Raw genomic sequence first — 23,360 nt, 5'->3', positions numbered from 1 at the left:
GTTCAAGGATACTGAAAGTACTTTGAGAATGAATGCAGACACAATGGCTGGTATGAACGCAAGATAGGAAACAGACAAACAAAATCCAGAAATGTATATCGAAAATCACTACCAACGATTTGATTATTCTGAATGGGTATTGCTTATTAAAATGGCAGCAAAGGTTACAAGATCAACGCAACGATATAACATCTTTGCCAGAACACTCACAAGTTCAGAGGCGATTGACTAATGTGGTTTCTGGTCTCTGGAATGTAGAGTATGACGACAGATTGACAAAATGCAATTTGCAGAAATTGGTGGATAGGAGGAGGAGGGGGGATATGATTGAGACATATAAGCTGTTGAGTGGTTATTACCAGATTAACGTCGGGGAGGTTTTGCACAGAATGGGTGAGGATAGCAGGAGAACAAGAGGTCATTCCTGGAAGCTGTATAAGGAGGGTGTGAACAAGGGAGTGAGGAGCAGGTTTTTTGCATGGAGAGTGATGAGTGATTGGAATGCTTTGCCCGAGAGTGTGGTGTGTGCAGAGACAGTGATGTGTATAACATTTGTAATAATAATAATATTCGTTGGCCAAAACAGAATTGTATCGATTAGAATTTTCCAAACTATCGATATTAGTGTCAAATTGTATTTGGCGGTTATAATAATAATAATAAAAATCAGCTAACACCTTTTTTGTTCCCGTATATATATATATATATATATATATATATAGAGAGAGAGAGAGAGAGAGAGAGAGAGAGAGAGAGAGAGAGTAGGCAAGGCCGTTTAACCCTATCTAACTTTTGGAGACTGAGTGGAGGGTTCAATCTCCACTGACAGCCAATCAGAGATAGCTGGCCCAAGGCTATCACTACTTAAGTGTCACGCAGTGAAGAGAGACGGCTCAACAAGTGCCGCCATCTCGTGGTCCCTAACATAATATATTTAATGTCTGAAATAATGTGGGTTCTACGGTCGATTTTCTTGAGTTTATGGGGTGAAAAACTCGAGTTTCCGGGAGAAAAAACCCGCTTGCCTGTGCCAGAAATCGATTAACTCGAGAACCGGTCGAAAAAAGCTTAGAAAAATATTTCCTCTAGTCGACGACTAGATTCGAAACAAAGTCTTCCTTCGTGTGGTCAGGCACCGGTGTGTGCAAACGCCACATCCACTGAGCTACACGTTAACGACAATGATTAATAATAAAAAATAGGGGAGTATTTGAAGATATCAATACGGGAGCCAGGATGATCCAAAAAAATTAGTCCAACTACAGGTGTTCCCTGGAAATACAGGAGAGTTGGTCATCCTAGGTTAGCCACATCAGTTTTTGCACCACCCTTGTGCAATGGAACTATCATTCCTGGAAGCTAAGGAGCTTCCAGGAATGATATTCCTTTCATTCCTGAACTGAGACTCAAGTTATACAAATGTGTGAAAGGTCTAGCCCATTCAACCAAACGGGCTGATATTCCATCTGTCCGTATTGACAAATTCTTATCCAGGTTATGCAAGAGCTCTTCAACCTCATTTTCAATAACCTCTAACTCTTCATCCAACATAGCAATAGCACTCTGCACCATGCTACATATAGCTGGTTGATATATCTTAGCAAAGTGAGCACTCATTAACTGAACAATCTCCTTAGCTTCCAACACTCATGTACCATCTACAGTCAATAAAATTATTCTTCCACATTCATTCTTTTTTTTGCTTGCGGCATAACGATAAAATTCTTTTGGATTGCCTTTATCTTACATCTTACATGGCCAATTTCTTTTCATATTGCGTTTTAGCTTCTCACAATACTTGTTACTTTCTTGGCCTGAACTTTATATATTTCATAACCCTTCTCACTCTCGTATTCTTTCCACATAATCTTCTTGCTTAATAAAGCTGCACATCCATTCCACTCCCAACCTATTTATTCTTCGAACACTAGCCATACATTGAGATACCTCATTTAAACATTTTTTCAAAAATTCCCACATCCATTGCTGACATTTTTTTCCATTCAATAACTGATACCATGAGACCAAAGATAGTGTTCTTCTAAGTCGATCATAATTTCCAGCTTTGTAGTTCAGCATGTAGCCTGTTTTAATCGGAGTTTCAATACAAGTAGGTACCAAGAAAGAACAGCATGATCACTGCACCAATTGGTGGTAAAATAGCTATATTCTTGACAAAGATCCCTCTGACGCTATGAGTAAATCCAACTCTTTGACCTCGAGTTCCTTCTTTCACATGCCGTTTGAAAATGTAGTCTCGCAACATTTTAATAAATCCCTGTTCTTTCTTATGAGATTTCTCTTCTACACAATCAATGTTTGGAAAATTAAAGTCACCCATAATGATCATTCGTTTGGTACCCATAAGGCTAATTTGGTGATACATTTCTTCGTCCCCTACAACTGAGACGGCAGGTCTGTGGCAACACACCGCCACATATTGCATTGTTAACCTCCACTTCACACCAAACAGACTCAAACGATTCGCTACCATCATTGTTTTCTTGTATTTCTAGGCTAACTGGACTTAACTCATCTGATATCATTAGTAGCACTCCTCTATTTCTTGTCATTCCTAAAAATAGTATATTTGTTACACTCAATCTCACTTACCATCTGATTCTGATAGCCAGGTTTCACTAATGCCAACAATCTTAAGCAACATCGTATTCAATATAGCAACAAACTTAACCCCTTTGTTTATAATGCTCTGGCATTTGTGTGTAGACATAAATTACAACCTAGCTTACGCAAAAATCTATTTGGTCTTGTTCTAGAATTTTCTTTTCCCTCTCCATACTTAAAAGGTCCAAACCCAAAGCATATTTTTCTACTCCTTCGCCAAATACATAACCATGTTCGAAGACATTCATATCTTTATCACGTTTGTGTACCACACACACATTTTCCCCATTCCTCCTTTGACATCTAGTTTTCCCTGACTCTCTGCATTAAGTCTCATAGCAAGAAGTAATATCTCCAGGTTTCTGATGCCAAATGAATTCAAGTGCAGGCCATCATTCTTATACAAATCTTTTCTGCCATCAAACACAGCCCCACATCTAATAACTCATATCCATATCTTCTACATGGCCTGCACGCGAAATCATTTGCTATCATCACCCTCCTTCTTAACTCAGTATTATCATATCTAGGTAGTAATCCTACAATTTTTACTGTCACATTTCTTTCTCACTTCTTCCAACAGACCTTTCATATCTTCTCTCGTACTGTTTGTCACCACTTAATTAGTACCTACCAACACTACAATTTCTTTTTTGGTTTTCAATTACGTTTGTCATATTTTCCATTTTCTTTCCATGGAAACTAGAAGTGGTGACTCCCTCTTTATTTTAGATATTAACTGACTTACATCGTTATTAATATTTTGATTTCCATGTTCAGTATTTTCCTGCCTGTTCTTTTTCTCATCCTTTTTTTTTATCCTGTCGAAGTTTAGACAAACGTTTTTCCACCTCTTTCAATTGCTTAGTCAATTTCCTAATAATTTCTTTAAACCAAGCTATTTCTAATATCAACGTATCTCCCAGATAAATTATCATCACTGCAGCAGTGCTTTTGTTCAGGACAAACGCTCTCCTCAGTAGCAACTTTAGCTTTAGTCACTGCATCGTTAGGAGTTTGGTGCCATTTTTAAGAGTACTAACAACTAATATTTTTGAAATTATGTTATAAAATGCTTTTGTACAATAACTACACTAAAAAAACTACAATATACTAAAAATACACAATTAAATTCTAAGAAAACACCTCATAAATCAAAAATCGCAAATCTTTCAGCTACAGTACGTCTTTTCGCCTACTAGCCTTGACACCAGATCAAAATTATTATCCAAGGCCTCATGGAGTCAAAGACTCATCTGGGAGGTACTTTTATCACACACACACAACTCATCATACACTGCCTTGAGCACATTCAAACTCCTTGCAGACACCACTCTCAGGCAAGGCATTCCAATCATTTACAACTCTGCACGAAAAAAAACCGCTCTCTCACTCATCTACTCGCATCCTCTTTATAGTTTCCAGGGATGACCTCTGGTTCTCCCCTGATCTCCACTATTTTCTGCAGAAATCTCCAGCATTGATCCTATTAGAAACCCTTTCCAACATGTCTTCATCCTTCTGAAAACCAGGTGACCAAATCTGGGCACAGCAGTCCATGTGTGGTCTAATCAAAGTCTTATACAATGGAACATGAATCTCCCTACTTCTACATGTCAGTATCCTCTGCATCATTCCCAGAAACCTTTGTCTTCACAATTTTGGTCATGTGTCCCCTAAATTTCAGATCCTTATCCACTATCACCCCCAGATCTCTTATTTCTTCCACCTCCAACAATATATCCTCACCAAGCAAAATTCTACATCCCATCTTTGTTTTCCCAATTTTAAAACCTTACATTTTGCAACATTGAACTCGCATCCCAATTTCTGTGCCCAATCACTCAATTTATTCAAGTCTTCTTGTAAGGCCATAACATTTTCACTATCTTAACTTTGCATCATCTGCAAACAACTCAATATGTTCATCCAAGTCTTCACTTATATCGTTAATATACAAGTTAAACAGTAATGATGCATGTTGTTTCATATTTCCAAAATGAGAAACTGCATACATATTTATATCTCTTATGTAAGAACACTGTTGTTTCTTTCTCAAAATCAAACTGAGAAATGGATGAGTACTAGGGAGAATTCCTGTTTATCTCCACCAGTGAAGTGCCATCAGCTGGGGGGAGAGGGGAGAAAAAAGAGAACAATTAGTATAATCAAATTTATTCAATATAAATAATATTACAGTACATGTTAAAAATAAGGAACTGCCATAGTTCACTTAGTAATAAAAATGCTCTTCAGATGCAAAGAGTTGGGTTCAAATCTCCCCACAGAATCTTTTATATAGCCTTTTCAACTATAGGTAGCTTTGCTGCACACAGAGATGACAAGGTGCTTTCTCAATGAAGCTTAGGTTTTTCACTCCCATAATATAGGCCAACCCTGTAATAGAACACAAATGCATTGACATACATGGCAGATTATGTACACAGGATTAACTGTCCATTATACAGCTTAAATTTCATTTACATGATGTCATGATAAGCCTAACATATTAAGAGAAATATAAGATGCTAAAAATATTTAATGTTATTGTATTTGTTTATGCTTCAATCAAACAATAATGAGATTTGGCTGGCTAATTCCCAGATAGTCAGCTAACCCTTGTTCATTCATGATTCAGTATCTAACTGGATACTTATTGATGAGAATGCACCATGGACAAGCCTGGATATTATCTGCTGGCACATTAGTTTGTTCCAAATGTTCAAGTGGCAGCATCTCAACTCTGTTAACATCTATTTGAATCTCACTGTGATAAGACATTGTAGAAGTGACAGTATCTTTAGAAGGGAGATATTTTTCAGTATATATTTTTTTATATCTCAACATTTTGTTTACATCCAGCAAGGTGATGGTGTGAGAACTACTGTCTTCCTTATTGGAAGCCTGAAATGTTTTGAAATTTTCTATGGGTTTCTGAGAAGATATGTGAAGGCCTCCTCATATATACAGTTCAGACCTTTAATAACTGAAAACAGGAAATCAGAAATCAGCTTAGAGAGCAGTGAAAAAATTTGAAGTGATTTTTTTTAAAGGGGGGAGGAAGCAAAGTTAGACTATCTAAATTATAAAACTGCAACAAAAGTGAAATTAGTATATGAGAAAGGAAATTGACATTATTAATATTCAAATTTTGAACACTGATCTAATGTATATCTATTTAGAATAGCAACAACAAAAGTACTTGTAAAAATAAATTTCTTCTGCAACAGAATCAGTCTGTTGGTGGATGAAGGTTAAAACAATTTTCTCTATTCCATTCACTCTCCAGCTTTTTTTCATCTGTTGCATTTCAAAAATCCTAACAATTGCATCTTGCCATTTCAACTTGGGTGTTTTCCTTTGCCTACTGTCATCCAAAGGTTTCCATTTTGTTAATTAGGCCATGCACATATTATTTTCCATTTGCCTCCATATCTTTTGCTAAATTTCAGGTTTCAATGCCATATTATTATTAACCTAAGACCACATGGAGTCAGACTCATCTAAGCAGTCTAGTCTGCCATACGCACAGCTCATCACACCATGCCTTAAATGCAAAGCCGGCGCTAGGGTCTTTGCCGCACGCATGCAATTTCTATCTAAGCGCCCCTGTAATGATCCGGAGTATGTGTGGTTCTTTTACGATAATAAAAATGCAAGTTATTTGAAATTTTGACAGAATAGCCACACGTTGGTTCGCTAAGTATAACGAACCGGGGGTGTTGACTAGGCAGGATAATCGTTAATAACCCAAATATTCAAAAAATTCTCAAAACTTAAAGCAAATTTTGATAAAGCCACTTCACTTTAATCGTTGAATATAATGATATAGGGATTATAGCCTTCTCACCGACCCGAATCTCGCTACCAAAATTAAAATGAATTTTAATTAAAGTTAAAATTTATTTGAACTAAAGTTTAAAAAATTCTTGCATTTTACAAGTTATTAAGAATTTAGTAACTTGTAAAAATTTTTTAAATCATTTTTATAAGTGGAACATCTTTTAGGAAAATAAAAGAAACTCAAGATAGATGAGAAAATTAAGAAATTACTTCAGAAATAATTAAAACATTTAATATGAGTATTAAAAAAAAACATCTTTACAAAATAAAAGAAAACAAATTAAATTACACAAATATACTTGAATGTTTTTAAATTAAAATTTTAGGGTTTTTGATTTCATATTCACAAAATTAGAAATAATGGTCTTAACGTATAATTCCGCACATATATCATTTTCAATAGCTATTAACATCAAACTAACAAGACTTTTTTGTGACATACTTGTTCTTAAGTAGGTTTTAATCAATTTCAACTTGGAAAAGGAACGTTCACTGCTCGCTACACTAACAGTTAATTAAGGTTAATAGTATACTTAAAGCAATTGAAAAGTTAGGGAAAGATAAATTATTGGACACAATAAAATTAAGAATATCGAAAAGGTTTTGAATATTTAAATTATCCTTCCGAAAAATATCCTGGAAAGCACATAACTCGTCATATATAATAGTTCTATTGCATTTATGTCTTTATTGCCGCCGTCCTTCAAGAGAATCTCTAAATTGTCACAATTTTTTTCGTAAATGTTTGTTATTAATTTGTAGTAATCTATACAAGAAATTGAAATTATCAAAATATGTTTTTAGCTGTTCAAAATGTTCTATTAATGAACACATTGCAACGTCTAGAAATGTATAAAACACATTCACTCTAAATTTATCTTCTGGTGATAGTGGCATTTCGTCGTAATGCTCGTAGTCAAATTGTCATGTCTTCTTTCATCGTCGAACTTCAGTACTAGTTTTAAATTCTTGTTCTCCATCCACTTCTTCACTCAGTTCTTTTGCCATTTTCAGAACTTCTTTAAAATTTGTATCTGATTGATACTCTTGTAAGAATATTTTGAAGTTTCAATAGATTCTAAAGCAAGTGTAATGTTCATATTTTTGTTTTGAAGCATTTAATAACAGGGTTTATGCTGTTAAGTAAATCATGCCAAGTTATAAGAGAGCAAATAAATTTGTAGTCCTTTATTTTAGCACATAATGTTTGTGTTTCATGCTGTTTCTTTATTGATTGCCCAACATTTGTAAGAGAATGAAAAGAAATTGTATATTTCTTGAAAAATTGCAAAGAAACTAATTGTATCTGCATCGTTAATGATATGATTTACAACTAATGTCACAGGTAAAATGCTTCTCACTGTCAGCTGTTACATCTTTTAAGATCCTCAGATGATCTCAATGATTTGTTTAACACTTAAATTGTAAAACTTATTCAGTTTGTGTGTGCGTGTGTGTAAACGTGCATGTTTCATGGTGTTGTAATAGGTTTCACGGTATAATAAGAACACAGATGGTTAAGAAAATAACTATTTATTAACTTAAAAGCTAATATTTCACTGGTATTATATCCAGCATCTTCAGAGCACACAACACAAAGTTTGTTACAAAGTTGTGTGCTCTGAAGATGCTGGATATAATACCAGCGAAATATTAGCTTTTAAGTTAATAAATAGTTATTTTCTTAACCATCTGTGTTCTTATTATACCGTGAAGCCTATTACGACATGTCTGACGAACACATAAGCCTATCCATGTGTGTTTCATGTTGTATTTCAATACTAGAGTATGAAAATGATTTTCAACTAAATCGTTTTATAGCATCATGTGCTCTCATACATATTGTATGCCCACACTTCATAGAACCGGGTTTGGCAATTTGCCAAGAATAGTCAATTCATGCTGAAGGGGAGAAAGAAAAAAAGGATATAACATGCGAAATCACATGCTTTATACATAAATTTTCGAACTGTTGTACAAGCAAAATAGTTACCACTTTAAGAACTAGAATTTTCATAAAAGAAAAGCTAATTTTCTGATGTATAATAATAAACACTGATCCCACAAAATGCATTGATTACTGCTGTTGAGAATCCATTACTAATATCGTAATGGATTCTCTTTCTTCTGATATGCAAAGAAGTGTTGAAGGGTCTTGCATCTGTGATCATACAGTATTTTACAAACAGCAACTTTTGAAAATGATTTACTTCATGTTTTGGAGTAAGTGTTTTAATTATCATGAACTGTTAGTTATACACCTGCACAATTAGGAAATCACTCTACCAGAATTTAAAAATAAATTACAGAAGAAACTACAAAGGGAAAAATTCCCTTATCGATTAAAATATTTGACTTAATTGACATACATTTTACACAACTTCCTCAGGAATCCAAACAAACCATTCTTCATTGTTTCTTATTTTCAAAATAAAGATAACTGAATCCTTTCTTTTAGGCTTGCACAGTGATCCGAATGCATTTTTGGAAATTATGGAGACAACTACCATGTTTGAATAAAAACTTTAGTTTAATATTACTAAAATTTTACAATTCGACGTTTCGACCTTTATGTCAAGGTCATCTTCTGGAGCTTACAAATATACACAAGAAACAAGCTATACTACAATCATACTGGTTCGTTAAAGACATGTCTTTAACGCTCCAGAAGATGACATTGACATAAAGGTCGAAACGTCGAATTGTAAAATTTTAGTAATATTAAACTAAAGTTTTTATTCAAGCAAAGATAACTGAACTTTTATTTACTGTACATCTTATACAAAATTAGAGATATCACAATAGATGTAGAACAACAGCAGTAAAATGGATAACAGTCAGAAGGAATTTCCTGAAATGGAAAATATAATTTTCAGTTTAGTGTTCAAACAATTAACATTTAAAGATGAAGTTTATTATTAAAAATATCTATCAGCATTTATTAACAGTAGTCATAACATCAAAGTACATGTGTATATTGCAACCAATATAGAAATGAACTGGGTTGACTAAATCTCAGAATGTCAGTATCTTTTTATTTTCAGTATTCAAGTGGATGCTTATTGTGTGAATAAAACTGCTGTGAAGAAAGGACTATTAATGTGTTTCTTAAAGGGCTGGAGGTCATAGTCGTTGGATGAAAACAGGCTGTTTACATGGAAAAGAGGAAGATGGGATAAAATACAAATATGAGAAGTGGATGTGGTTAATTTAAAGCTGAACTGAATACAGATGCTGATCATCAGAGACTTTATTTATATAAGTGTATATTAGATCCAGCATTATTTAAAAGCCATTCATAAAAACTATGAAAGTTTCATAAAAATAAGTTGGCCACAGAGCTTAGGGGAATGCATGCAAAGGCATTCATGAGTTGCCTTAGCGCAGACTACTTAGAAAACGTAGGTGCTGCCCAAGCGTCTATATATTCACTTTCTATTAGTCCATTCTGATAAGGTTTCACTGGCCTGACAGCTATTTCAAACTAGTTGGTTCTCCTAAGAGACCAAGCAGAAACTTGAAGCAAAAACTCTTGTTCAGTACTAAGGAACTTGAAATATAGGAAAGGTGTATTTAACTTGTGAATGCCAGCAAGTGTATTCCCGTAAGCTCTCTAGTCAACTTATTTATTAAGAAACTTGCATGGTTTCTACGTTTGGTTTTGTTCTGGTCGAGTTGGCCACTAGAGGGATTCGTAGTCTGTAGTGTTCGTTGAGAGCTCCTGATAAGATAAGTGTTATTTTAAGTTATCATTGACAAATTTACTTGAATATTATGTAGTTTTGTTTGCTTTGCGCATCTTAGTGTGTCTGTTTGTGTGTTTTTGGTGTTTCAATTATTAATTTGATAAAATACGACAGAAATGAGTATGGCTGCCATAAGAAGGAAAATGGCAGCTAGTAATAATGGTTCGCCATATTTAATCATTAACTGTAATATAAAGGAGATTATTCAGTGTACTATCTGCAAAATGTACGCTAGATTGGTTAGATGATAATAAAGGAGTGACTATGTGTAGAAAATGTAAGGAAAATGAGGAATTGAAGTGTATTTCAGGTCGTGAGGGTGATATTTTTGTCAAACTTCAGAATGAAGAAAATAGTGATATGACAAAATGGCGAAGTTGTACCAGAGAACTGTGAGGACGTGAATGATGGTATTAATAGAGAGCAAATTAATGATTAACAGAAAATAAAAAAGATGAGATAGATGCAATGAGTGAGATTGCGTTGTTGAGCAGAGCGATACAAAGAGCAAAGCGGCAGCTAGAGCATATGAACAAAAGTCTACTGAGTGTACCAGCCAATAATAAAAAATATGATAGGAAAAAAATAAGAGTATGTTTGTGAACATAAATAAAATGAAGCAGTGAGTGCTGTATGGAGATTCGTTAATATGAGGTGTGTTAGTAGAGGATTTGACAAAATCGTACCAACCTGGTGGGACCATCGAGGACGTAACTGAGTCTATTAGAGAGCAAAAGAAAGGGTGAAAGAAATGATTGTTGTGGCAGGTACGAATAATTTGAAAGGAGATAAAATGGAAATGATAGAGGACCTGAATGAATTGTTTCAGGTAGCAAAAGAAAAGAGTGAGAGAGTTAGGATGATTAGTCTTTTTCTGCAGTATGACAGTGAAGTTTAAAAGGAGGGCCATAATTGCAAATGACTTTATGCATGGGTTATGTATGACGAGTGCTGTGGAATTTGTGGATGTGTGGAGTGAGTTCGATGGGCAAAAGGATCTATATAAGCTGGATGGCATGCATTTGAATGGATTCGGTGTAAGGAGACTTGAAACTGTTGTTGAATGAAGTGGATGTGCAGAATCAGGGAAACTAGACTTACTAAGGGGAGGGGGAGTAGATATACAGACCTTAGGGAGGCAGTTGAGTGTATGAATGAGTATAATATGCCCAAGCGAATAAGGACAACAAATCGGAATGGGATAGTTAGTATAAGGCATCAAGGTAGGGATGGGGCGAATGGGGGTCTGCAATTCATGTACTAATGCTAGGAGTATTAGGAACAAGCAGGAAGAATTTTTGGCCATGGTTGGCACTTCCAGACCACAGGTTATTGGCATTAGTGAAACATGGCTGCCTGTAGATGATATAGCTAGTGGGATTGAACATGATGGGTGTTCAGGAATGACAGGGAGAATAAAATGGGGGGGGGGATATTGGTGATGATAGCAGATGAGCTGCAGCCAAGGAGAATAGAAGTTGAATTGCAGGATAGAGAAATCAGCACATCTGAGGCCATCTGGTATGAGATTGTGGCTAGAAGAACAAAATATGCAATTGGGTGCTGCTATAGACCAGGTGATGGAAAAGATGGTGGAGATAGTATGCACAAGCAAATAGAAGAAATGAGTGGATGGAGGGTAATTATTATGGGAGATTTCAACTACGGACATTGAATGGAAGGAGGAGAAGACACATGGGAGGAATGAATTGGTTTTATGCGATTATTAAGGGATAACTATCTGCGACAGCATGTAATGGGAAATACTAAGAGTCAGAGAGAGCTTGACCTAGTAATTGCATCTGAGGATTTGGCTGTAACAAATATGACCACATTGCCACCAACTGGTGAAAGTGATCATAGGGTCTTGACTTGGGAGGTAGCTAAGGTGCTGAATTTACAATTAAGACAGGGTGCATGTGGAATTATCGGGCTGGTAAGTATGACAAGCAAGGGAGTTTGATTGGTTTAGTGCCATGGCATGTACAACTGCAAGGGCTAGAAGCTGATAGTGCATGGGAAGCAGTTAAGAAGTGTTTGCATGAAGCAATGGCTGACTGTATACCTAGAGTCCGAATAATAAATCAAGTAGGGGTTAAATGGATGAATAACACCATTAAGCTGTAGCTGCAAAAAAAGAAGCAACTATGGAGGGAAATTAAGGAGAAATGTGACAGGCACATGAACGGTATAAAGCGCAGGCAAGAAGGGTAACAAGTGTGGTAAGAAAAGCAAAAAAGGATTACGAAAGAACATTGGCCATGCAGGCTATAGAGAATCCTAAACAGTTTTTTCGATATGTTGCAAGTGACAGAAAAAATGTATATGGCAGAATGATTTTAAAGAATGGCGATGGTAGGGAGGTAACTGAATCAGTTGATATAGTTGAGTTACTGAGAGAGCGCTTTGTAAGAATATATCATCCAGGTGGTGACATTGCAGAAATGAATGAACCAATAGATTATATGGGAATTGTGGTGAATGAAATGGAGGTGAGTAGTCTATTGCATAACCTCAATGTCAATACATCTGTGGGATTGGATGGTATACCAGCTCGTGTCGTACATGAAGCATCTAAAGAATTGTCAGTACCCTTGACCATTTTGTTTAATTTGAGTGTGGGGTCTGGGTTAGTCCCGAGGGAGTGGAAAAAGGGGAAAATAGTTCCACTGCATAAAGGAGGTTCCAAGACTGCTGTTGTAAATTACCAACCGATTAGCATATTAGGAATTGTTGTCAAGGTCTTGGAGAAATTAGTGAAGAAAAGAATACAGGATTGGATATATGAAAATGGAATATTGTATGGAGGACAACATGGTTTTGTAAAGGGTAGATCATGCCTTAGTAACTTGCTCACGTTTTATAACACAGTGAAGGCTGAACTGGATAAGGGTAATTGGTTTAGTGATTCTACTGGACCTTGCCAAGGCCTTTGACAGGATACCACATGGAACTCTAATCAGTAAACTGGAGCAGATGGGGATGGATATTGGGTTGGTGAGATGGATAGGAGGGTGGTTGATGGAGAGATACCAGAGAATTGTTCATTCAGGAGTTGAGTCCAAAAGATGGCTTGTGACTGGTGATGTGCCACAGGGCTCTTGGACTACTACTTTTCAATTTGTTCATCAATGATGTAGGAAAGGATCTAAGAGGAAGTGTTCACTTGTTTGCTGATGATGCAAAGTTGGGTAGAGCAAGTGTGAGTGGACAGGATGTCAAAATTTTACAGGATGATTTGGAGAGTTTGGAGGACTGGGCTAAGAAAAATGGATGTCAATTTAATGTGGCAAAGTGTAAGATTATGCATTTTGGAGTGAAAAGAATAGCAGCAGTATATCACATTGGTGGAACCGTACTCGGAGATTGATGAGGCCAGACACATTGCAAAAGTGGCTAAATCAGCTCATCAAATCACTTGGCTTCTGAAAAATACTTTAACAAGCAGAGACAAACAAGTTATTGTTCCTCTGTATCGAGCCTTGATAAGACCCCACTAGACTACTGTGCCCAGGTATAGGTGCCAGGGTCTCTTCTTGATTGGGAGGAGGTGGAGAGGATCCAGAGACGAGTGACCAAGATGATAGCAGGTCTGTGGAATGAACCTTATGAGAACAGGTTGAAGATTTGTGGGTTGCAAAAATTGGTCGATAGGTGGAAAAGGGGTGATATGATTGAGACATCCAATTACTGAGGGTTTCTATAAGATTAATTCAGAAGGTATTTTTGAGAATAGGACTGGTGGTAGGAGGACTAGTGGCCATACATGGAAGCTGGGCAAAAATGTGTTTAGCAGGGGTGTTAGAGCTAGGTTTTTTACTTGGAGAGTGGTGAATGAGTGGAATAAGCTGCCAGAGTCTGTTGTGGGTGCTACGACCGTGAATGAGTTGAAGGCGAGGTATGATAGATACTGTGTGATTGTCGAATAGTTGTTCTTGACATGATGTTAGGGCCTCCCTCGATGAGTCTGTCGACTCCTTGGAGTTGCCCAGAATAATAATAATAATTTTGCATTGCCGAACTGAAGCCTTTTGGATCTTTATTTTAATAAGAGATTATTTATTTATTATGTGGCTCATAATATATAAGGATTTTTCTTTTTTTAAAAATTTTTTCATAATTTTTTTTCCTTTTAACTTGATTGAAACAGTGTTCTAGAGATCAAACATGAAACTTTTTCAAGCCACTTCAGATTTCTATTAAGCAGAATGGTGGTCTCACAATTGGCAATGAAATTAGTCTCCTACCTATATGCTTAGAGATAGGTGGATGGATTCCAATTGTTGGTTCAACGAAACAAGGCAAGAGTCAGGTCTCCTAGTTATATACATGTAATTTTGACTCATAAGTAACCCAAATTACGGCATACAAGGATGATAAAACCAATTTTAACACACCGAGTGAGAGTTGGATCAGAAATAATATGAATAACCAAGCAATGGGGGCAATCCCATATCACTAAACAGGACCAAGTTAAATGATTAATATAAAATGCTTAATTTATACTGAAAGAGCAATTTAAAAGACATACCTGAGTGTATAATTTTAGAACATAGGGACAAAAAAATATTTACAGCTACACTTGACTGAGAACATGGATGGTGTTGATAATGAAGCATAACACAACCAGTAAACAAGGAATATAATGAATCAAATGGACTACAGATTTAAAAAAATTGAAAATGAAAAATACGAAAACTATTCATAGGATATGATTTAAAATTAATGATAGTCTTGAGCCAGCTGTCTATGATTGGCTATGGTAGAGACTGATAGGCAATTAGTCTCCAAAAGTTACAGGGCTAAAAAAGCCTTGCCTACTCTCTATGAGGAATAAAACGTGTTGACAGATTTATTTCATTTTTGGTGGTGGTGGTGGTGTGTGTGTGTGGGGGGGGTAGAACAAGAACTACTGTTGGAAATTGCAAAAGGCAAGTGTGAGCATGAGAGTAAGCAGAAGGGGTTCTATGCATGGAGAATGGTGAGTGGAACATATTGCCTGAGGGTCTGGCAAATGTAGACATGTTGAATGAGTTTAAGACAAGGTTTTACGAACTTTGTGCGTACCTCCAGCAATGAGTCTTTGACTTGAGTGAGATCGCATATTATTAATAACTGCTGTGACAAGGTATGAAAATCAGTGATAAAAAGACAAACTTTTTTATCACTGAACTACAGAAGAAGGAAAACAAATCAACTATTTAGGAATAATTATCAATGAAGATGATAATTATTAAAAAGCTGGTATTGTGGGAAGCCATGTTGAATAAATGAATTATATGGAGTAAGAAAAATCTTAGATGAATAAAACAGATGGCATCAACAGCAGAACTGTGTTAAAAATGACGATACTGGCATTATCGGCATTATTAGCCTTCTAAATAAAAAATAAAAATCTACACCTTTTATTTCCTTAAAGCAGTGGTTCTTAACCTTTTTTTTTTTGCACTAGGTTAATGACGAATAAGATAATTATAATATATTATTATGCACACCTAAATTACCATCAGTATATTTGAACTGATCGTTAATTAAAAATTAGTGACTTTGATACAAATTAATTTTTACTCAAAAAAGCAAAGTAGAGCAGTGTGCCCTCCCACAATGAGTCCTTGGATTCCCTGGAGGTGTCACGTAATAATAATATGTAAACTTACTGTATTTAATAAGCCAATCATTAATGGTTGCCCTGAGCCTGCTAATTTTTCAATGTCAGGTTCAATGTTCGACAAACGAAATCTCAAGTTTTTTTATATATATTTTTTTCAAGTTTATTATTATATTAGTATTATAATGCTTACCACCCCCTCAGCATTCACAGTGCCCCCAGAGTTAAGAACCACTGCCTTAAAGGGAATAGGCAAGGTTATTTAATGCTAACTTTTGAAGACTAGTGGACATCTATTCTCTATATTTAGCCAATCACAGAATAGTTGGCCAAGGACTATCAGGTTTTTCCTCCCCGCTGTATAATGAGCCCTGTGGAGTATCCATAATTATAGAATTGCAATATTTTACCATAGTAAAAATGAATTTATTGTAGACATTTGGTCTCAAATTTGTAAGATGGAATATCTATACATCAGTGTGAGCAGAGAATAACAGTAAGGAATTTAAATAAACGAAATGTTACATTAGAATCCCTCTATACATACAATTGTGTTCATTGGTTAAGAGCTACTGTAAAAATGTATTGTATAGCAAAAACAATTGTAAAAAACTATCTATGACATCTTTGAGTTTGGAATCACAGATTTCTACAAAAACATAACCTACATCCTCTAAATGAAATTCATACTTGAAAAAGAATCATGAAAAGGAATTTCCTTTCTAGATATACACATCCAAAGGGAACATGATGGAGCATTTTCACTTCAATTTCTGTCCCCAACTTTCTCAAGTGATACCCTTTCAAGAGTATGTTAAACATACTGTGGAAGTCAAAGCCCCCCAGTGTTGTAAGGACACAACAATAAAAAAAAAGTTCTATAGGCTGGCTAGCTGCCAGATAGTTTGTGGCACTGAAGCTGGTGATAATGCATTTAGGTAACTTCTTCTCAGTTACACATAATTATTGCATGGAGACTAAATGCTCTGTGTATGGGTTGTCTAAGCATATCTCTTCCTACTGCATGCTCCCCTGCTTTTTTTTTCTCTTAATTTCTTAAATGACACATTGGTAATAAACCCAAACAGACAAGGTTCACTGAGGTTAAAATAAAAACAAACTTCCCTTAATTTAAAACTATTATCCCCCCACCCCAAATGCTAGTAAAGTTCATAGGAGTGTTTTCTACATGGAGTTTTGTTTTGTTGAATTCTTGGTTTATTTTTATTGCCCCCCCCCCCCCCACCTCCATTTTTTGGGTTATTTTTTATTGCAATTTTTTGTTCTTTTTTTTATTTTAATTTTTGGGGGGAGACTTTTTATCCAAAGTTACCAATATAATTTACTGTCTTTCATGTGAGACTGATGAGACACTTTACAAAGAAGGAAGCAAGCAGTAGGGATAATGAACTTGTACAATGACTCCAACAGGATGTGACAAGACAAAAAAAAAGCATTGGATGTGACAGTGTCCTACTCCTCCACTAGCCACCCTCCAGACATAACCTGGCAGAGTAAGCAGTAACAGGATAATTCAGGAGCTGATCAGGAAGCCTCACCTCCCCAAATACTACCAATAGGCTTGGTCGAGTTCTGTATATCTAGCAGCTAGCCTGAGCAAACCAGTTTACTGATGTACATTTGAATGGAGAAGTCTGGCTCCTTAGTTCAATAATTACAGTGTAGAAAGTATGCCCAGCAAGGCCACTACTCACACTGCATGTGAGCAAAAAAAGAGGAGACTGAAACCAGAGCACCTATTCTAGATGAAATATAGCAATCACCACTTTGCACCTCCATATAAGCTGGATGGTAGTACTTCACTGGACAATAAGTCATCTGCCACCTAAAACTCTAGTCTGCATTCCTGCAACTAGGGATAGATTTTAAGGCAGTAATACTTGCCTTGGCAGCCTCATTTGTGAAAATAGGCCATACCACAGGAATTGGGATTGGTCTGGGTGGAGAGACTATATACTGTATGGCACCAGTGCCAATTAATAGTCCCAAAATAATAATAAATAGTAATAAAAATAATATATTGAAATAAATAAAATAACAAGTAAAAAAATTATTCCTACAAAAAATTAAAGAAATCAGATCAATACATAAGAATAGGTATTTTAGTAAGCTACTCACATTTCATAATAGTGGCAAATAACATAACTGACTAAGTGACTAACATAATATTAGTGATAAACAGTGTAGGTATAAGCGCATAAATTAGGGACAAAAATGGAAAATAATAAGTGGCATGGAAAAGGATAGTGGATGTCTTTCTGTACCAAACAGGTATGAAGGAGCGGAACTGAATAGAATGGTGAAAAGTGGGGCTTCAGGGCTCAATTTTTGGGAGAATACCATTTCATTTGTATATAAACAAGGTTGCTGAGTAAAAACCACAATTTATTGTTTGCTGATGCTGTTAAGTTGATAAGAACAATAAGGAATAACTATTATATTTCTTCAAGATATCTGAAGAGATATACTGTAGGCAGAAGCAAAAGATACTGATTTAATGTTTCCAAGTGTTTGATTTTGTACTTTCAACTGAGAAGGCTGCAAGCAGCCTTATATTGGTCAAGCTACACTCCAGGAGAATGAAGTAGTAAATAATCAAGATGTGAAAGTAGAATGGAAGCATAAATTCAGGGAACATCTTGAAAAAGCAATAAAGACAACTCAGAATACTACTATATTGAGATTGACGCTGACGAGTAGAGAAAGGAATTTATTGTTCCTCTCTCGACCTTTAGTTTCTAACCAAATCTAAGTTATAAGCAGAATCTAGCTGCCTAGGTGTCAGAGAAATGTAGAAATGGTAGAGGTAGTAGTAGGTGTGTAATTAAGGTGACAGAATTATTCCCATGATGAGTCTTAGGACTCCATGGTGGCTTGCAAGCAATGCTAAAATTATTATCAAATTATATTTATGATTTAAGGAATCAAAAAGACTCCTCACTGTCAAATGCCTAACACAAGTACTTTCTGCTCTCACTATACACTCAGACAATGAAATTTAGTCACCACCACTTTCCAAACAAAAAACACCTGGTCCTCATTCCTCTACTCAAACCTTACTTATAAATTTCAGGAATATCTTGTTCTTCAACTCTCTACCCTTCCAATGAATCCACTACAAACCAGATTAAAGCAGACAGATTTGCTTTACTATTCTAAGTCTCATCAACTTTATATCACAATCATATTATCCTTCTTCCTGTTCACTAGCTTATCCAGCCTGAGTGATTTCACACTAATAAAGTTACTCTATTCTGGACCCCTTCCAAAATCTCTTCATTTCAAAAATCAGGTGCTCACATAAAAAGCCACACACACACACACAGGGTTCTATAAACACCTACAACTAACTGCATCTTGCAAAAATGCAAAAATTAAAAAATGTAATGCAAAAATTTATCAAAGGCCATTGCAGAATTAGATGTACTACTCTACATGCATTGTCTTATTTAAGATGTGTCACATATTATATTAAATAAACTTGCTTAAGCACAACCTCTCTTTCACAAACCCATGATGTACTTCATAAGAAACCCGTTGTAAACCTGAAGAGGAAAACGGTAAAAATTAAAAAAAAAATTTTAAATGCAAGTTTTTGATTACTAATTGAGTAATACCCATCACATAACCTGAAAATTTCACTAAAAGAACTAGATCCTCCATTATAGCAGATTATTATTATTATTACATGACACCTCCAGGGAGTCCAAAGACTCATCGAGGGAGGGTACATACTCTACAACAACTCTCCGTCTCCACCACTCAATTCACCAACTACAAAGAACCACAACTGCACCAAAGCCATCTACCACTAGTAGTAATTTTGCAGACGATCACAAACATCCATGCCCATGGTGGGATTCAAACCCCCAGCCTTTTGGCTGAAGAGTGGATACACTAACCACTCAGCCAATCAGGCCGGCTTCACAACATCACAATGCAATAAACCAAACTGTCCATTACAGGCACACAGAATCCACATAATACTATTGAACTGCTACTTGCATATATCAATAGTTTACTAGAAATATTGTTTTAAGAAAATTCTCACTATTATTTCTTAGCATGTTATCAAAAGAAAGCAACACTGAGGAGGCAAAATAAAATTACTTTCAGACCAGATCTCAAAGTCATGAAGTGTTGTTAACCAATCTTTGTGAAAAGGTATACAATAAAAAATAATATCACAATACAAAAATTATTATTATTATTAAATTGTTATTTGCAATAGCATTTCTGGTAATGTTGTTGTAGTGCAGTGTCTTTGTAGGGCTGGTATGTTAGTTTTTGCCTGTTTTCCCTGGATGATTTTCTCTTTGTAGGATTAATATTATATCTTGTTTTTATTGCATTTAATTTTTGTAAGGCTGTTTTTTGTTATTAGCAATCAGAGTTTATTAATTTTTACTATGTTTTTTTTTTAATTTTGTTTTTCTTATTTCTCTTTGTGCAATGTTTATGGGTCTAGTTTTGCAGGTTTTCTTGCAATGTCTGCAAAACAAAGTTTTGCCTACTTTGTTCATGTTTTTCAATAATTTATTAAGTTACTACATGTGACAATGTGAGTTTTTACTGTCAAAGCTTTTTTTTTTTTTTTTTTTTGGTGGCAGTGCTTAGAGTAATTTGGGAGGTGTTTTTTCATTTCTAAGAAGTGACATTTTTGTTTCACTAATTTTTGAAAGTGAGATTGGATTTCCAGTGCTGCAGGTCATATCTGGTTCATGATGGCTGCATTTACAGTATTGCCCTTTTCCTATTTGTGTGGAAGTATTGGTTTTTGAAGAAGTGATATATTAATTTCAATGACACTTGAAAAGGTCAAAGTAGGTCTTAAGATTCACAGGCCATAAGTATTTGGTAGTGTGATGTCCTAAGATACTTAGGATGAAATATTTACAATTAAATAATTTTCACTGTGGTTAATACATGTGTTTCTTTTAATTATGATCGCACCACAGGTTTCGTTATTTAAAAAAGTGTGCTTTTGTTTCTTGGTGTTTGTGTTGCTAGTATTGATGCAGGTGTTTTTGTTTCAATATGGAACGGTGTGGTGGGCCGTTTGAATTTAAATTGTTTGTTACATTAGGTTTTATGCACAGGTATTAAAATTTTCAGTGTTGTCTTGTTTGCTTGTTATTTTATGTTTTTAGATTTTTTTTTCATTACTTCAATGTTTTTTAGTGTGTCCGAGTTTTGTTATTGTATACCTAAAGATACATTATTCAATTTGTCTGTAGAAAGCTGGAAAAAAAAAAAGGGATTGTTTGGAGTTAAATAGCAGCAAATAATTCCAGTAATGAGAAATATGAATATTTACACGTTAATAGAAGTAATCATGCCTAATTCCTGTGTAGTAAAGATATTCTACTAATTTGCATCTTTATCAATGAGTACCAAACGTAACAGAAGAATTTACAAAAGGTAACGAATTTTAGCTATTCAGTTAGATCTAATAGAATATTTTTATTTATTTATTTTTGCACTGGAAATATTATTTAAAAAATTTAATAAAGCAAAGCAATGTAACCTTTATCTGCTGCAAAAACAATTCATGAAATTCACGTAATTTATAAATTAGCGTGTAACGGATTGTGGCTTGAAGAAGGAAAATGGACACAAATAATTGTGTTTATTTTATTATTGTAATTCCTTAAAAATTAGATTAACAGAACAGAAATGAAAGTAGAACCGTTAAGGTGGTGTAGAAATTTTATAAATTAAATCAAACTTGCTAAAAATTGATATTCTTGTTTTAATTCTTTTTCCAAATGTAAGCAAAAGAAGTCTGTACATGAAGCATCTTCACAAGTATAGGCTACTTGTATCAAGAGGCTAATTGCTTCACATCAACTGACTTAGTATCCTAAAATGCAAAGCACACTATTTCGACCTTTACTGATGAGACCTCAAAATAAAGATTGAAATTTGCCTGGAAGGTGGCCTTACCTATAATGCATAATATTATACACATCTGACAGGATGTATGCTTTGCATTACGGAACACTAAAGAAGTCATAAGATTATTTATAGTAGCCTAACAGTGAAGATATTTCATGCACAAACTTTCTTTTGCTTACCTTTGGATAAAGAATTAAATATAATTATATAATATAATTTCTTGACAAGTTTAAACTGTTAAGGTATTGAGGATTATAACTCATAATGAATTGATATACAAAATAAGTTTGAAATTTTCACTTTGTTGAAATGTTTGTAGCATAAACATTTCAACATGCTAAGACATGAAGTTTACAGGGAGAATTTGACTTTATATGAAAGAATTTATTTAGATACAACATAAAAAAGTGTAGTATGGTAGAAATGTGATGAGATTATCGGTAGAATGTAATCCTCACACTATATAAAGAATCTAGAATTAACTTAATGGGTTTATCAATCAAATACCTTTGTTTAGTCAATAAACTATGGAGAAGGAATGATCGTTACCAATCAAAGTAAAATTACGATAAGGAGAAGTCACGTATTAGTTATGTGGCTAACTACGGTATCTTAAATATATATATAAAAAGAAAACTTAATTACTTGCTGAATTACAGTTTGTAAATAAGCAAACAGAAATTTATTATAATATGCTACCTAGAATTCTCCAAGAATGCCGTTGCATTTGCTGGTTCACAATAATAATTAATTTTGAAAGGCGTCTCATTTGTTGTATGTGACAATTAGCAATACATTATTTGCATAAACATGAGAGGTAAATGCTCTTGTGAGTAATATTCAATAGCAGCATTGCATGTATTGATGGAAGACTGAGTAATGTACGCAGTTGATTGTATCAAGTGGCTTGCCCTCCCTTAATGAGGCCTAGGTGTCATGAAATAATATAATATAAAACAATATAGCAACATACCTAGTCTTCAGCCTTCTCAGGCGGGGGTCCACATGGCTGCAGCATTTTTTCAGTTAGATTAAATCTTACTCTTGCTTTTGATTCGTTTTCAGCAATTGCGAAAAAATTCAATAAATCAAAATGCCCCATATAGGAAGCAAAACTGTCTCGATGTTGATTTACTAGCCACTCATATTTAGAAGTGTCTGCATGTCCGGTTCCAATGTATTTACTCTGTAAATGTTCCAGTTGACTATGAATATTGTATCGGTCACCCATTTCTACTCTTAAAAATAAAAGATAAGCGCAAAACCAAAAAAAACCTTCGCAATCTTTTTTTCAGAATAACGCAAAATTTAATTTACCTACGATAAACTAACGTTTCTTCTACCTCTTAACAACAACGACGTAAAGCATTTTTAACAGGCACCACCTACCAGCCGAATATGTTAGGTAGCATATTATAATAAATTTTTGTTTGCTTATTTACAAACTGTAATTCAGCAAGTAATTTAGTTTTCTTTTTATATATATTTTTAAGATACCCTAGTTAGCCACATAACTAATACGTGACTTCTCCATAACGTAATTTTATTTTGATTAGTAACAACAATCATTCCTACTCCATAGTTTGTTGGCTATTTCTGCTTGGATGCCAGGCGTATCG

General features: G+C 34.9%; 1 protein-coding gene across 3 annotated transcripts; it reads right to left on the bottom strand.

Moving 5' to 3' along the window:
- Positions 1 to 4,784: 4,784 nt before the first annotated feature.
- Positions 4,785 to 23,095, bottom strand: Sf3b5 (splicing factor 3b subunit 5). Of its 3 annotated transcripts, XR_016549334.1 has the most exons (3): positions 22,715 to 23,095; positions 8,838 to 9,319; positions 4,785 to 5,022 (listed from the first exon to the last, which is right to left on the bottom strand). XR_016549334.1 is itself a non-coding variant. In XM_090403518.1 (2 exons), exon 1 carries the CDS (start codon positions 22,970 to 22,972, stop codon positions 22,715 to 22,717), a length of 258 nt encoding a protein of 85 aa, XP_090259644.1. In that variant the 5' UTR covers positions 22,973 to 23,095; the 3' UTR covers positions 4,785 to 5,022. The 3 variants fall into 3 exon arrangements, 2 of the variants coding, with proteins under 2 accessions (XP_090259644.1, XP_090259646.1); XM_090403518.1 differs by lacking the exon at positions 8,838 to 9,319; XM_090403520.1 differs by lacking the exon at positions 4,785 to 5,022 and having other exon boundaries at positions 8,685 to 9,319.
- Between the last annotated feature and the right edge of the window lie 265 nt (positions 23,096 to 23,360).

Source organism: Typopeltis vanoorti, chromosome 14, assembly GCF_054136105.1.
Source record: "Typopeltis vanoorti isolate ZY-2024b chromosome 14, IOZ_Tvanoo_1.0, whole genome shotgun sequence".
NCBI classification, from domain to species: domain Eukaryota; kingdom Metazoa; phylum Arthropoda; class Arachnida; order Uropygi; family Thelyphonidae; genus Typopeltis; species Typopeltis vanoorti.
Note: the sequence above shows the minus strand (reverse complement) of the source record. Positions and strands in the feature narration are given on the sequence as shown.

Bases quoted from the DNA above. Each gene is read 5' to 3' on its own strand.
- Sf3b5 (XM_090403518.1), bottom strand. From the start codon at position 22,972: ATGGGTGACCGATACAATATTCATAGTCAACTGGAACATTTACAGAGT.